Source organism: Oncorhynchus nerka, linkage group LG25, assembly GCF_034236695.1.
Source record: "Oncorhynchus nerka isolate Pitt River linkage group LG25, Oner_Uvic_2.0, whole genome shotgun sequence".
NCBI lineage: Eukaryota > Metazoa > Chordata > Actinopteri > Salmoniformes > Salmonidae > Oncorhynchus > Oncorhynchus nerka.
The window spans coordinates 57857251-57874677 of NC_088420.1; the positions used below are offsets into that span (position 1 = coordinate 57857251).

Genomic DNA, 17427 nt, shown 5'->3' on the forward strand with positions numbered 1-17427 from the left:
GACTGTTGATAACAGTTTAGGGGGAAGAAACATAGCAGTCAAGACTATATCCCAAGTCATACGCATACTGTAAATACATTACCTGGTATCCTTTTCTTCACCACTACTGACCTGAGGACTCAATAGATGAGAGCACAGCAGTATAGTGAAAACCTATGGAGTCCTTTCACTGGTCAGTGGTCATGAAAGAGGATAAGGAAAGTATGTTTTTAAAGTATTGTGACACAGCAACACACCCTAAACATTAGCCCCCTGGACAATTTCATACTGAAGTCATGTGTGATACTGCTTTTTCAAACAGCCCTAGTTTGTTCCTAGTTCTAATATGCAGCATAGGTCTTCTGTGAAAGCAGTTGAACAAGTAGCTGACTGAAGCACCACAGGTGTAATTTATAACAGAAATGTGTTGGGCAAAAATCCACTACATTCAAATCTATATAAAATCAACCTTCCAAACATAGGAAGAATATCATGAGGCTAGACCAGAGACTATTGTACACTAACAAGGGAAGCAACAAGACCAATCATTTGTAATTGATTAGTATAATCAACAAGTGACTGTTTGGCTACATACTAGCGCCAAGAGTTTTAGTAGATTTAGAATAAGTAGTGGCAGTAACTAGTGTGAACCATACAGGCACCGACCAAAACCTCTACCGCTCTCCCTCAAATTAACTAAACAATTTTGCCAAAGACTCTGCCTCACATGGTTTAAAAAATATCACAACAAATAAGGCTCACAAACAGCTCAGCGACTATGAAATGTGGTGGCCCTAAAGGGGCAAAGTAGTGAAAGATATAAATTCATAAAAACCAAGGATGACATTAAACATGATTGGGACAATGCTGTGATCACTGTCAAGCAAAATATATTGTATCAGTGGGCAAAACTGTGTTTGTATCTGTATGTTTCACACATACTGCATACCACAGGTGTCCCCACAAGTGCCTTAACAAAGAATATGGAGTGTAAAACATGACATTCATAATATAAAACCAAGTAAGTACATGGGGACCATTATCTGCATTCTTAAAAGGAAAAGGAAGAACGCAACCTGTCACTTTAAAAGGAATAAACTCCCCCCTCTTGAGATCAAACGTGGTGTTCCACAGGGATCCGTTATTGGATCTCTATTAATTAAATGAATTTACATGCCAAACACAAGTAAGTACAGAGGGACAACTCCACTTGTTAAGATGAATCAGCAGTATTCCCAACTTATACTAAACATTCAAAAACACCTATGTATATTGGGAGTCTGGAGTCTGATTTGTTTGACAAAACATTAGTGTCTAAATGCAGTGTCATGTATCCAATTATTTTATACTACCACTATGTTAAATACACTTTCATTTCTTCCATTCCACAGAACTCAAACCACTGTTATTTGCATATGTGTAGAAAACCAATTGTATTTCACCTTAAGAATAGGATTTGTTCACTGCTGGTAACACATGCAATAACCGTATAGATGACATTTGGTTACTTTAAGGCCCAGTGCCGTCAAAATTATTTTTTTCCTGTGTTTTGTATCATACAGTGAAACTAACACCGGAAAAGTATATACGGTACACATTTTTTTAATCAGTGTTATTTCTTGATAGTTGCTGGTTGAAAACACAATCTACACAGGACCATCTAATGAGCAGGTTTGCATGGGCGGGAGTTTCGACTTTCAATGTTGACATCGCCATCCACCAATTGGTTAATGGTGCAAGATGCAGAAATCGCTGTGCCATTTTCTGGTTGCAAAAATTCTAATAGTTTGCCATATTAGTGTGCCATATGTGAAAAAACAAGCAATGCATAGTGTAGAGAATCATTGTACCATATAAACCACTGTAAAATATATTTTCAATAACCAGAAATATTGTATTTTCATCTGTTTGAAGCTGGTGTACAAAACCGAAAGTACCGAAACCCAGGAAGCATAAAAATAGAACACATAGAACAGATATACCACTTCGTAGACTTGCTTTAAATGAGAAAGACAGATCTATAACTCACATTTCTATGTGAATTTAGTTGGGTCGCCCAAAATGTTACATATTGCAGCTTTAATATACCAATTACAAAAAAAAGTTTCAAACCTCTCTGCCAATAACATCAGGTTTTCAGTTGTCCCCTCCCACCATTCCCAGACAGTCCTTGCAAAATTCTTGTTTGAGAAATATTTTTTTTGCTATAAAGCTATTTTTGCCCTTTTTAATGGGAATCTATTACAGTAAGGTACAAAATTGTTACCCAGAAACGGGTATAAAAACAGCTGCTTTGGGCCTTTAAGATGTTCAATACCGCAGGTCATAGCAACTGTATACAATTTACAGTAGCTGTAGCTTTCCATTAAGAACCAATAAGATTGCCATCTCTTCACAGAACATAATTGTTAATTTTTTCATCTTTATGTCAACAAATCTCTTTTTAATTACATCACAGAAAAGTCAAAGCCAAAAAAGTGAACAAACTTGATAGTTTGATATAGAAGTTTTGTAATATAAGGTGAGACTTTGTATACCATTGATTTGCATTGTTAAAAGTGTAGTTGTGGACCTACAGTATGTGTATCATTCAGGGTGAGGGACATATGGGAGACAGCGCTCTTTCACACAAAGCAGACACATGAACAGCCGACAAACGGTTTTTAAAATCTTCATTAATCAAGTAAAGCCAGGAGGACCATTCAGATAGTTTGTTTCTTTTTCACCTGCCAGGCAATTTGACTTTCTTCTAATCAGTAAGACAGTTGCAGCAGTTTTCATACATGCAGTAAACAGTTTGCTTGGAGTCGCACTCAGGACTCGCTGCACAGCTCAAAAAACAACCAATCGGGGCACTCGCTCCATTCGCTCTTTCTCTCTCTACTCAGAGGTCTAACAATATAATAACCCTACAAAGCGATTCAAATGTAAATAGCTAAGCATTATGGGTTTTAAAAAAAAAGTTATACTGTGCAGGGCATTTATTTTTCTTGTCTGTAAGCACCCGACGTGGTCAGGGGGGCTTTAGTGAAATGATATGCTAAGGACACTCTGCCTGTCACAATAGGCCAGACACACCCCTGAAGACATTACAGTACAAAACTCGATCTAAATGGTAATCGATAATTCAAGTTTAAAAAAAAAAATCTATTTCCTGGTTCAGCACGGGGCTGATTGAGATTATAATCAAAAGCTCTCTCACCCCGACGTACCCCAAGTGACAAACCACACCATTAGGGCAAAGTAACTTTGACTAAGAGATGCTACATATACAAGCCTTCTGGCCCACCCACACACGGTTATAGGCAAAAGGCAAACTTGCTCTCCTGTTTTTCCGCTGCAGAATGCCTACATTTTGCAGAGCCAATAAACATACACCACCCCCACACACACTTAAGACTGCACACGCATACACAGAGACAAGCATACACACACACGGAACAGCTCCACCTCAGTGCTTCCTAAGCACTGGGTGTGTTTGTGCTGGGGATTTAACTGAAAAGAAGCTCAGTGAAGACCCTCCCCCTGTTGACAGACAGATACAGCTGAGCCAATCCAGCTAGCCCCCTGCCTGCTCCTCCTCAGTCTTTGTGGGAAGGGTCACTGGGCGTAACAAGTCAACAGTCAGGTTTGTTTCACTGAATCCTAGTGGTAACTTCTCGGCTCTCACGGTGTCCCTGGAGCACCAGTGGTGAGTGCAGGAGACAGGAGGCTCTGGGTCTGGTCTTGGTCTACATCACGTATTTAGGGGGGGATGGTGGATGTTTGTGGGATGGGTGACCAGGGACCAGATGGTAAAGAAATCCTGACCCAGGCCTCACTGCACGCTTCTTGGCACTAAACCCAGTCACTGTAGTGCAACAGAAGAGGAATGATGGTGCTGCCTCTTAGCGTGACACAAGCCTGTCTAGAGAGCTGGCTAACGCTCCCCAAACAGGTGTGCGAATTAGTTCCCCCCAACACTCTTTCGCTCCCTCAATGCCGATTTGTCCATATTTCACAATACTTTTGTACCGATGGCGTTCCCTTTTTTCTTCAGAAACGATGCAGCATGATTAAAAACATGCAGTAGAACAATACTACAGTATCAATAGTCAGAAATGATTGACTAGACATTGAAACATCACATCCACCATTTTGTCCACTGTATCCTGTTTGAACATGAAGCAATAAGGGGCTTAGACTTGTACCATCAAATCAGATGCTCTGTACACTTGGGGACTCATAATATGACCATGATCCTTTTGGGGGGACCCCTCTGACATAATCGATAATGAAAGCAGGCAGCTGCAGATTCTCTCTTGAAAGGCATGGCTTTAGTCATGCCACACACATCATATCATGATTCATACAACGATAGGATTATTTTCCTGCTATGCATTATCATCACATTTACAAATACACGTCCTATAACATGGTCCCCAAAAAAAAGAGGATTCAAAATATAGCAAACACACTAATTCATGTCAAATTCAATCACATGGCACCAGAACACTACACTCTGTTTTTTAGTTGTTCTTTACAATTACCCTTGGCACTTTGAATGGAGTAACCTTGTCTATCGGTCACGCCTATGCGAAGAGAAGGACTGAAAAAAACTCACAATTCAAGTAAAAGCCCTTCCTGACATGGAATGATCATACAGATAAGGTCCATTTTAAGTGCAAATGTAAGTGCACACCAATGCAGAGGGGGTCACAATGCCACTGAAGCTGATGGGGTGGGGGGGGGCTCGTGTCCCTTCTGTTCGGGGCTGGAGACCCCGCAGTGTCTGAGAACCCATTTATTGTGAGATAAGGCTTTGAGGAGAAGCGCACCTGTTAGACAGGGCCACACTGAGTTCCATTAGGGTTCCTGATACACCTTCTCATGGCCCAAAGCATCAGTCACCCACTGTCTGCTCTGGGGGATTCTCTCCCACTCCTGAGCAATAATGGTCAAATCACACTCTACCTGCTGTAAGGGTCACCTGGGTAACTATCTCTGCTGCTGCTGTTGTTATCGTTGCCGTTTGTGCCACTGCTGGGAGGGTAGGACCTGCGAGAGGAGGAGGAAGAGGAGAAGATCAGGGAGGAAGAGGGGCCTGGCTCAGAATTGTCCATTCGGCTGGCTACTTCAAACACGTTGTCGATGTCCATGGCCACTGAGAGCCCGGCCCCAGCACCTGAAGCATGGCTGGGGGGTTGTGGTTGGGAGACAAAGGGCAGCCCCCACACCCGGCCTGGTTCTGTGGGAGCGGACAAGTTCTCCAGGCTGAGAAGCAAGGTCTGGGAAGGCTGTGGCTGGGAGATAGTGAGGGGGCAGGCGGAGGAGGTGGAAATGGAGGCTGTAGAGTGGCCGGGGACAGGCAGGTTGGGGTCACTGTTGCTGGGCCGACAGGCTGCGGCGCCGGTCCGGGTCTGGGAGCCGCGGTGGATGCGATGGCTGACGATAATGTTGTTGCCGAAGCCGCCCATGGAGGCCATGGTGGTGCTCTGCTCCCGCTGGACCACCGCCGTCATGCCGCCCTCTGCGATGAGCCGGCGGATCCGCGCCAGGGCGTCCTCTCCCGGGGCATACTCTGGGGCCTCGCCTGGATAGAGGAGGGAGGAGTTCATTATCATATGAGCGATGATAATGAACTCTTTCAAGCTGCTGATTGATTTTTTTTATTGGTGACTTTGCCACACAATATAATGAGAACTTAATTGGCCCCGGGGAGGAAGTTAATAACTGGTCCTTTTAGCGAAACGAGACCCAGTCCAGTCTTCTACCCATATAACGGAGAATATACCTTTCACTGATTCCCTCCTCTGCAAAACCGACAATTGAACCACCCCTTCCAGAACATTTTACCATTTGCTGTCATAATGACCATATACAGTATTTTTCCAAAGTGGGAATGAACTATATTTACCTTTTTTTAAATCCTGATCTAGACAAAATACTCAAAAGAAAATTTGACACATTTTAAGAAATTAATAGAAATGTACTAATATATTTGTTGCCTAAATTAGTTCAGGAGTAAAACGTGGCTTAACAAATCATATAATAAGTTGTAGACTCACTGTGTGAAATAATGACTACCCCTTCCTTACATACATCTGTAAGGTCCAGAGATGTTCACAAGTCTTTGAGGTAGAGTCCAAGTCAAGTCTTTTAGGGCCAAGTATAAGTCAAGTCTCAAGTCCCTTTTGGCAATGGATTTCTACCTGCTGTAGGTTAGGTCTCCCTTGGTCATTAGTCCATACTCGTATGAAAGAAATCACATCAGGCTCTATTTAAATCAAAATACATTTCCTTTTCAAATGTAGACAGTTTACATTAATAAAAGTAATTGTACTGGATATGAAAAAAATCAAACATAACATTTTAAAGTGCATGGTATTTTGTGGCAGACATTGTCTATATTTCACTTCATTGTGTCACACAAACAGAAAATCTGTCGGTGAGGGAAGATAAATAACAAATATGAATGTAAACCAAAATGACTGACAACTGCTCAACAACTACACTACTAAAGTGTCCTATATATTAAACATAATTACCTTTATCCCTAAAATATACTTACTGACCTGGACACTTAACAGAAATACCATTTCCTGTAATAAGTAGCAAATGACATCCTGTGCCCTAAGACAGAGAACATTTCTGTTGCAGACAGGTTACATTTCAGAAAGATCAAGTTGTCAGCGTTCTTGCACTGAGCCTGGCATTATGAGGGCACATGATGAGGCCTCCATGACTAAACACTCTTTCCACTGGGGCACTGGTGGCAGGCACAGCCAACACTGTCATTGCTACCTGCTTGAGCCTTGGAAAGATTTTTGCATGGATTCTCCAAAAATGCAACCAATCAACTTCATTTTCTACAGAATATACTTGAATGTAGCGAATAATCTCTGCTCTGACAAATGATTGTATGTTTCCTTTCTTCTTGCTGATCTTGTTGCGGTAGCCAGAGAACAGTCTGGAGGTTTTGGCAGGTGGTTGTTCTTCTTTTTCTTCACTACTTCTCTCCGTAACGGTGACTTTCCGTGCCTCAGCCAAAACAAGGTCAGAAAAAAATGAATTAAATTATGTATATGATCAATAAAATAACAGTATATATTATACATGAAAAAATATATATATATTATTTGAATGCAAGTGACATGGTGAGATTGTACCTACCAATCAGACTCTCCTTCAATTCAGCTTTATCTTCATGTGGTATGAGGACATCATGATCAAGCCAGAACAGGCAGAAAGATGGGTCCAGCTGTGCAGTCATTATGTATATATTGTCACCAAATGGAAGTTTTGTTGCCTGTTCATCCAAGTGCTCCATTCTGACATTCACAACACCCCCTGGAATCGGTGTTTGAGTGACTGCTGCAATGCTTTTACTAGACTGACTAGGTGATGACTTGTGCTCAGTTTACTCTGCAGATGATAGTTGAGTGACAATACACAAGGAAGGGCCGCACTGAGAGTCACCACATTCTCCCCCTGAGTAAAGTCAGTGGCCTGGACAAAAGGGTCCAATAGCTGGCTCCATTCCCTTGGTGATAAGCAGAGCTCCTTGGGCCTCAAGTAGAGTATTGAGGTTTTGTTGATTCAGATTGGTGACTACTTTAACAAGCCGGAGGATAGAATTCCATCTGGTAGACACAGCAGCAGGGACACTACTATTGACTCCGAACTCAGCTTCAAATGCTTCTTTCAGACCACAGGTAGTATGTAGTAAGCTGCAAAGTTTAGTTACCTTAGCCAGCATACTGTGTATAATTTTTGTTTCCTTTAGTCCATCTCTAATCACCAGTTGTAATGAATGGGCAAAGCAATGTAAGATCTGTTTCCTGCAGTTGGTTTGGATAGCTTCAACATCAGCATTGTACTCTTCACCACATTCTTCCCATAGGCTGGGGTTATCCAAATCATCATGATCATTGCTTGCTTTAGGGAAACAAACTGAAGGGCTTTTTCTTACTTGCAGCGTTATCACATGGCATAAATGTTTTATACCAAAATGATCACATATTACTTCAAATTTATCACTGATTCTAAAGTAATACAGCAAAAAAAACACAGCAAAGGAATACACTTTTTGACCTAAATGCAAAGCCTTATGTTTGGGGAAAATCCAACACAACAAACACATCACTGAGTAACTGCATCCTTTTTTTTTCAACTATGGTGGTGGCTGCATCATGGTATGGGTACGCCTGATAAGTTTCTCAGGATAAAAAGAAACTGACGGAGCTAAGCACAGGCAAAATCCCACAGAAAAACCTTCAGTCTGCTTTACACCAGACACTGGGAGAGGAATTCACCTTTCAGCAGGACAACAACCAAATATACACTGGAGTTGCTTACCAAGAAGACAGTGAATGTTTCTGAGTGGCCAAGTTACAGTTTTAACTTAAATCTGCGTGAACCCTTGGACTACAATGGTTGCGCCCCCACGTAAATCTAATTAACATTTAAAAAATCCCCATCAAAGTCAGTCTGTTTAAGAGAGAGATGTTTTTTTGCATGGGTTGCATCTCAATCCACCGCATCCGCCAATAGCGCCCTCCACATCTGCTATGAAAGGTGGCAGAGCTAGAGTTGTTTGTCAGACCATGAGATATCCCTAAATTCGGGCTACTCACGAAAACGCCTGTAGCATCCGAACGGATTGCCCGACAAACAACTCTATTGAAAGAGGAGACTCTGTTCTCCGTTTTGCTCTAGGACACCCTACAAGCCTCACAAGACTCGTCTGAAGTTGGTAAAGCCTCTTCTGCCAACTTCTTCTGTAGCGTCCGAACAGTTTGGGCTACACACTAATATGACCCCATCTATGGAAAGTTGAGACTCTCACGAACATAAGGGTGTTCTCCGTTTTTCCCTAGGGCTGTCATGTACCATGTACCGCCCATTTGACCAAGAACCCGATGGTTACTCTGACAGAGCTCCAGAGTTCCTCTGTGGAGATGGGAGAACCTTCCAGAAGGACAACATCTCTGCAGCATTCCAAAAATCAGGCCTTTATGGTAGAGTGGCCAGACAGAAGCCACTAATCAGTAAAAGGTACATGACAGCCCACTTGGAGTTTGCTAAAAAGCACCTAAAGGACAGACCATGAGAAACATGATTCTCTGGTCTAATGAAACCAAACGTCACGTCTGGAGGGAACCTGGCACTATCCCTACGGTGAAGCAAGGTGGTGGCAGCATCATGCTGTGGGGATTTTTTCAGTGGCAGAGACTGGGAGACTAGTCAGGATCGAGGGGAAGATGAACAGTGCAAAGTACAGAGAGATCCTAGATTAAAACCTGCTCCAGAGCGCTCAGGCCCTCAGACTGGGGCAAAGGTTCACCTTCCAACAGGATAACGACCCCAAGCACACAGCCAAGACAATGTAGGGGTGGCTTCGGCACAAATCTGTGAATGTCCTTGTTTTTATTCATACATATGCAAAAATGTCTTTAAAAAATCAGTTTTTGCTTTGTCATTATGGGGTGTGGGAAATATGTGGAAAAAGTCAAAGGGTCTGAATACTTTCAGAATGCACTGTAAATCTTAAAAAATAAAATAAAAACACTTTTCTTCCACTTTGACATTACAGAACAGTTTGTGTAGACTGTTGACAAAAAATGACAAATACATTTTAATCCCACTTTGTAAATGTAAGAATTTCAAGGGGGTTGATAACTTTTCCCTGCTGTAAAAGCGTTTCTCCTACCCTTTAATTGACTTTTGATGCCACCCTGTCTGAAGATATAACTAGGGGAAAGACTGCTTTAAAACCATGTAAGAACGTACAATAAGAGGGGTCTTTAGGCATTCTGAAAGGGAGAGTAGTAGGTGGGACTGGGAGGATTACCGTTGTTGGCTGTGGAGGTGCCGGCTTCTGTTGAAGAGTCCCCCATGGCACTGGCCTCGGTCCGGCTGGTTTGTGGCTGCTCCAGACCTCCCTGGGTCTCACGGCTTGTGGACGGGACCTCTTGACGGGCTTCTACTGAGATTAGTAGTGAGAGAGAAATCATTGATACACTAACATTTCTTCAACAAAACTAAATTGCAACACTAAACTGCACAGTAAATTATATGGGACAGAAATGTGTTGAAGGTTAACAGCTGTGTAAAATACTAAATAATACTTGTACTGCTGAATATTAATTGAAAGGCAATGTGTCATTGAGCATGGGTCTGATTGGATCTCAGTGTTTTGTTTTTACACAGGGAAACAATGAAAGTCTCCTCCTACCATAAGCAGCAGCGTGGGAGGTGCTGGGCCCGGAGAGGTCCATCTCTGTCTGCGTCTCGGCGTTCTGCAGCTGCACGATGGGCGTCTGAGTGCCCTGTGAGGTCACCGAGGGGGCGGGGTGTCGGGGCTGGAGGCCAATGGCGTTCATCAGACCCATGTCTCTGTCAAGTCTCCAGCTGGAGCGACTGGGGGCCCTTGGAGTGGGCAAACACAACAGAGAAGATTGATATGACGTGATGGATGGATGGATACTCATTACACAGTATAGAGTTGCAAATTTCAGAAACTTCCCCAAAATCCCCCCCTTTTTTTTAAGTTGAAGGATTTCTGGAAAACCTAGGAATTTTGGGAAAGTTTCTGTAATTTGACATAGTTCAGTGAACACAGTGAGCAGACCAGAGAGGACATGTAAGAGAAAGAGGTGACAACATCTCTTTGGTCCTAGACTCCTCACCCTGGTCGATCTGTACCGCGGGTCCTGCTGGTTCCACCACCGCTGTTGTTGACTGTGAATATGGGCTCGGTGCTCGCTTCGGCCGGGCTCTCTCCGTCACTCCGGTACAACCTGGAGAACAGACAGACAGCACGATATCATTATTCATTGGCACCGACGATGTCGTCATAATCTGATCTCTCTAATGAGGAGAAATTCCTTAACTTCTTATGGCTGGGGGGCAGTATTGAGTAGCTTGGATGAATAAGTTGCCCAAACTAAATGGCTTGCTCCTCAGTTTCAGTTGCTAATATATGCATATTATTATTTGTATTGGATAGAAAACACTAAAGTTTCCAAAACTGTGAAAATATTGTCTGTGAGTATAACAGAACTGATATTGCAGGCGAAACCCTGAGGAAAATCAAACCAGGAAGTGGCTTCTATTTTGAAAACTCCATGTTCCATATCCTGCCTTTGCTCCATTTAAAGGGATATCAACCAGATTCCTTTTAATGTAATCATCACACACAATGACCTCTTTACAGACTAATAATTGACCCTCTCCAATCTGGAGGGTTCCTTTTTCTACTGGCTATTAGAATAATAACATCAGAGAACAAATTAATCCAAATGACTGCCAGCGTTGGAGGTGGTGGTAAGGACTGCCCTGAACTCAAGATACCGGGAATACACCTTTGCACACAAAGTGTATTTTGATAACAAAGCAAACAATTCAATCATACACCGTCCCGATAGGGTCCAGTCTATCAGGTATAAGCGTTACAATGGACAGACAGGAGCACTACTCACACGGGCCTGCAGATGACCAGGTCTCCTTTGTTGGTCCCGTAGGCCAGGCCCATCCCCGGGTCTGGAAGCCATCTGGCTGAATTGATGCTGACGTGTCGCCGCTGGTCCGGAGCCATGGGGTACACCACATTAAACACCATCTAAGGAACAAATAGAGAACACACACAAACAAACATCAACAAGCCTACAAGTCAAGAACAGATTTTGTCTTACTGGAAAGCAAGGGGTCATTGGAGAAATATATATATTTTTTTTAAAGCAAATAAAATGTCTATGTTCCATCTGATCTAACCTTTTCATGCTGGTTTCGAATAATTGAATGGCTTTATAATGTCTGTAATGGCCAGACAGACATTTAAAAGCCATTGAAGAATGTATCAGTAGTTTTATTATGCTTCTACAGTGAATAGTAGGGCTGGGATTTGCCAGGAATCAACCTCACGATATGATCACAATACTTAGGTGCCGATTTGATATTTTTGCAATTCTCACAATTGTATATTTTCTATATATTCAATTCTACAATTCTCGCCTGGTTCACCAACTACTTCTCTGATAGAGTTCAGATTGTCAAATCGGAGGGCCTGTTGTCCGGGCCTCTAGCAGTCTATGGGGGTGCCACAGGGTTCAATTCTTGGGCCAACTGTCTTCTCTGTACACATCAATGATGTCGCTCTTGCTGCTGGTGAGTCTCTGATCCACCTCTACGCAGACGACACCATTCTGTATACTTCTGGTCCTTCTTTGGACACTGTGTTAACAACCCTCCAGACGAGCTTCAATGCCATACAACTCTCCTTCCGTGGCCTCCAACTATTCTTAAATGCAAGTAAAACTAAATGCATGCTATTCAACCGATTGCTGCCTGCACCTCCACACCTGTCCAGCATTACTACTTTGGACGGTTCTGACTTAGAATATGTGGACAACTACAAATACCTAGGTGTCTGGTTAGACTGTAAACTCTCCTTCCAGACTCACATCAAACATCTCCAATCCAAAATTAAATCTAGAATTGGCTTCCTATTTAGCCACAAAGCATCCTTCACTCATGCTGCCAAACATAGCCTTGTAAAACTGACCATCCTACCGATCCTCGACTTTGGCAATGTCATTTACAAAATAGCCTCCAATACCCTACTCAATAAATTGGATGCAGTCTATCACAGTGCCATCCGTTTTGTCACCAAAGCCCCATATACTACCCACCACTGCGACCTGTACGCACTCGTTGGCCTGGCCCTCGCTTCATACTCATCGCCAAACCCACTGGCTCCACGTCATCTACAAGACCCTGCTAGGTAAAGTCCCCCTTTATCTCAGCTCGCTGGTCACCATAGCAGCACCCACCTGTAGCACACTCTCCAGCAGGTATATCTCTCTGGTCACCCCCAAAACCAATTCTCCCTTTGGCTGCCTCTCCTTCCAGTTCTCTGCTTCCAGTGACTGGAACGAACTACAAAAATCTCTGAAACTGGAAACACTTATCTCCCTTACTAGCTTTAAGGTCACAGATTACTGCACCTGTACATAGCCCATCTATAATTTAGCCCAGACAGCTACCCCTTCTCCTACTGTATTTATTTATTTAGCTCCTTTGCACCCCATTATTTATATTTCTACTTTGCACATTCTTCCACTGCAAATCTACAATTCCAGTGTTTTACTTGCTATATTGTATTTACTTTGCCACCATGGCCTTAATTTGCCTTTACCTCCCTTTTCTCACCTCATTTGCTCACATTGTATATAAACTTATTTTTCTACTGTATTATTGACTATGTTTGTTTTACTCCATGTGTAACTCTGTGTTGTATCTGTCGAACTGCTTTGCTTTATCTTGGCCAGGTCGCAATTGTAAATGAGAACTTGTTCTCAACTTGCCTACCTGGTTAAATAAAGGTAAAATAAAATAAATAAACCTGTGATGTCGTCTGCAGAGAGAGCACAACATTAGAACTGATCAATGCCAATAGTGTGAGATTATCAGTGGGAAGCCATATGGCTCCAGGCCTGTATTCTCAATACCTGCTCTGACACGGTCCAGGGGATGAGGTCACCGGAAGCCTTCCTCCATCAAGGAGTGCAGTTGGTTGAGGGAAAAAGGACAGAACGTAGCCTGGCAAAGCAACCGGCTTATGACAGTGCCAGCACCGGCCTCAGTGGGACAGGCCTTTGTGTACTCTGTCTGTGGCAGACCGTGTGCATGCAGCATCGGATTCTACAGTCAGCAAACTCACAAGCCGTAGTAGAAATCATCATCATCATCTGATATGATCGACTAAAGTTTGTGTGTGCGTAATGTTCCTCTCAGGTGTGTCTGGAAGGAGAGATCTCTCGTCAGTCCATCCTCAACAGTCTGTCCAGAGGAAAGAAGGCTTCCGGTGACCTCATCCCCTGGACCGTGTCAGAGCAGGTATTGAGAATACAGGCCTGGAGCCATATGGCTTCCCACTGATAATCTCACACTATTGGCATTGATCAGTTCTAATGTTGTGCTCTCTCTGCAGTTCCAAGACCCCGAGTTTGGCAGTCTGTCTGGAGGCAGGGTGGTGCGCATCGCTGTCAACCCTGACTATCAGGGGGTAAGTTCTGTTTTTTTCCCCCCGTATTTCATGGTTTGTCAGTTGTGCAGTGCAGCTCTCTAAACCGACATATTTTGGTTCTGACTTTCCAAAGCGATTGAGTTGTATGTAGGTGTGTTGACTATGTGGGGCTACAGTGTGATTTTGCCAATCAGTCCCTTAATCTTCAGTACCAGTCATAAGTTGACACACCTACTCATTCAAGGGTTTTTATTTTTTACTAGTTTCTACATTGTAGAATACTGACGACATCACAACTATGAATGAACACATATGGAATCATGTAGTAAGCAAAAAAGTGTTAAACAAATCCAAATATATTTAAATTACAGGCCTCTCTCATTTTTTTAAGTGGGAGAACTTGCACAATTGGTGGCTGACCAAATACTTTTTTGCCCCACTGTAACTACCTCATCTTTCACTGATATCGTTATTGATATTGTTCTTGTACATACTGTATATTATTTGATTTATATTGACACTATCTATTACTGATATCGCTACTATTCAAGTAACCATTTGGCTGTACCATTTACACCATCTGTAAAGACCCATCCACTTAGCGAGATGTGGCCAGTTGTGTCAAGTACTTAAGTAAAAATACTTTCAAGTACTACTTAAGTATTTTTGGGAGGTATCTGTACTTTACTATTTATATATTTGGCAACTTTTACTTCACTACATTTTGAAATAAAATAATGTACTTTTTAGTCCATACATTTTCCCTGACACCCAAAAGTACTCGTTACATTTTGACAGGAAAATTGTCCAATTCACACACTTATCAAGAGAACATCCCTGGTCATCCCTACTGCATCTGATCTGCATCACTAAACACAAATGCTTCGTTCGTAAATTGTCTGAGTGTTGGGGTGTGCCCCTAGCTATCCGTCAATAAAACATTTAATTGTGCTGTCTGGTTTGCTAATATAAGGAATTTGAAATGATTTATACTTTTACTTTTGATACTTAACTACATTTTAGCAATTCCATTTACTTTTGATACATAAGTATTTTTAAAAACCAAAAACTTAGACTTTTACTCAAGTAGTATTTTACTGGGTGACTTTTATTTGTACTTCAGTCATTTTCTATTAAGGTATCTTTACAATGTAATACTTTTTCCACCAGATGTGGCTGGGGATTATAGCATTTCTTTCACATGACAAATCAATTTAGACAAGTGTGTCTGGGTAAGCGTCATCTAATATTTATAAAATATTTTTTTATTAGCACATGACCTCACATGTGAATCCTTAAAGAGATGGATGGGGCTGGCTTAAGGGTGTGAACAATGCTGCATGGGTGTTGACAAAGGAGTGCTCTCCAGTAGGTACCAAAAATTCAAAGGAACTTTTCTCAAAAATGAGTTTACAAGTTTAGCAACTTTCAAAGAAGAATTTCTTTCCCAGTGTTCCTCAAATGCAGTGTAAGATATACCATTTTGTAGCTCTGAGTCTTTACTTTTATCCATGTAAAAATGTTGCTAGATAAAACCGATTTGAGCCGGTCGGTCACAAATGAGTAGAATAGATTGAAATAAGCTTTAAACCTAAATTGGCATCCAAAACAGCAATTATCCAAAAAATATGTTTCAAATGTATATACTACCTTGTGAAACATCATGAGAATGGCTGCAAGTGTTTAGATAAGCATGAGATTCCCTTTTTTCATCCTATTTATTGAATATCGGAAAAATTATCGGCCAATACAAATATAAAATTTAAAATATCAACATCGGCCAATAATATAAGTCAACCGATATATCGGTCAGGATCTACAGTACCAGTCAAAAGTTTGGACACATGTACTCATTCAAGGGTTTTTCTTAATTTGTACTATTTTCTACATGGTTCCATCAAAACTATGAAATAACATATGGAATCATGTAGTATCCCAAAAAGTGTTAAACAAATCAAAATATATTTAATATTTGAGATTCTTCAAAGTAGCCCCCCTTTGCCTTGATGACATCTTTACATGCTGACCCAAACCAGACGCGCACGTGTGCCTGAGTGCGCCATCGCGCCACTGAGTGCACCATCGCATGTTGATTTTGTACCCTCACACTCGCATTCTCTCAACCACGCATTCTCTCAACCAGCCTCACCTGGAATGCTTTTCCAACAGTCTTGAAGGAGTTCCCACAGATGTTGAGCACTCGTTGGCTGAATGATTCCTTATGTGTTATTTCATAGTTTTGATGTCTTCACTATTATTATACAATGTAGAAAATAGTAAAAAATTAAGAAAAACCCTTGAATGAGTAGGTGAGTCCAAACATTTGACTGGTACTGTATATATTTCATGAGCCTTATTATATTTCCTTGATATATGACACTTCAAAATATGACACTTCACACAGTGTGTGTGTTTTTTGTCATTCATGAATGTGTTATTCAATGCGTTTCTATAGTAGTAAAGGCCAAACTCAATATTTCATCACATTTTTTATTTTTCTTGGACACCTATATGGATCCTAAAATGCAAAATCAAATAGCCAAATGAACCCCCCCCTACTTATCCTACTATGTTCTCCCTCATTGTTGACCTCCACACCCACACACTACTGACATAGGTTAACAGCAACATGTAACCAGGGTCATGTTCACTATGGAATACAACAGAAACAAAAAGATCTTTCTCACCCTGATGGAGGTCTCGCCGCCGTGGGGCTGCTGCAGCCGGAACACTTGCGCCACCATGTGGTCAGTGGAGGGATGTAGCAGGATCCTGCGAGATGCTAGGCCCACCATCACGTAGCAGCCCATGGGAGACAGGCTCACCGAGATGGCATTGGGACCTGAGGGAGAAGAAAGACAAACTGACAAGGTTGGTAAGATTCTTCTAGGTTAATATTGTAGTATAGTTTAGGTTCACTAAAAATAATATCCTCTTTTGTGCACTAATTTATTAGATTCAATGTTTTATACTCAACAAAAATATAAACGTTACATGTTTCATGAGTTGAAATAAAAGTGTTCCATAAGCACAAAAAGCTTATTTCTCCAACATTTTGTGCACAAATTTGTTTACATTCCTGCTTGTGAGCATTTCTCCTTTGCCAAGATAATCCATCCACCGTACAGGTGTGGCATATAAAGTAGCTGATTCAACAGCATGATCATTACACAGGTGTACCTTGTGCTGGGGGCAATTAAAGGCCACTAAAATGTGCAGTTTAGTCCCACAACACAATGCAACAGATGTCTCACGTTTGGAGGGAGCGTGCAATTGGCATGCTGACTGCAGGAATGTCCACCAGACCTGTTGCCAGAGAATTGAATGTTAATTTCTCTACCATAAGCCGCTTCCGATGTTGTTTTAGAGAATTTGGTAGTACGTCCAACCGGCCTCACAGCCATAGACCACATGTAACCACGCCGGCCCAGGACCTCCAC

General features: G+C 41.9%; 1 protein-coding gene across 6 annotated transcripts in view; it reads right to left on the reverse strand.

The window, feature by feature from the left end:
• Positions 1-2381: 2381 nt before the first annotated feature.
• The window catches only part of LOC115109730 (activating molecule in BECN1-regulated autophagy protein 1B-like), a 34965-nt gene continuing 19919 nt past the window's right edge, over positions 2382-17427 (reverse strand). For 3 of the 6 annotated variants that reach the window (XM_065009905.1, XM_065009904.1, XM_065009906.1), the window contains exons 13-18: positions 16675-16850; positions 11442-11581; positions 10650-10760; positions 10196-10389; positions 9812-9946; positions 2382-5551 (exon numbers count right to left, since the gene is read on the reverse strand). In XM_065009905.1, coding sequence (XP_064865977.1) covers positions 4929-5551; positions 9812-9946; positions 10196-10389; positions 10650-10760; positions 11442-11581; positions 16675-16850 — 1379 coding nt within the window. In that variant the 3' untranslated portion in view covers positions 2382-4928. The remainder of the gene's footprint in view (positions 5552-9811; positions 9947-10195; positions 10390-10649; positions 10761-11441; positions 11582-16674; positions 16851-17427) is intronic. The other 3 variants (XM_065009907.1, XM_029635014.2, XM_029635011.2) reach the window with 3 other exon arrangements.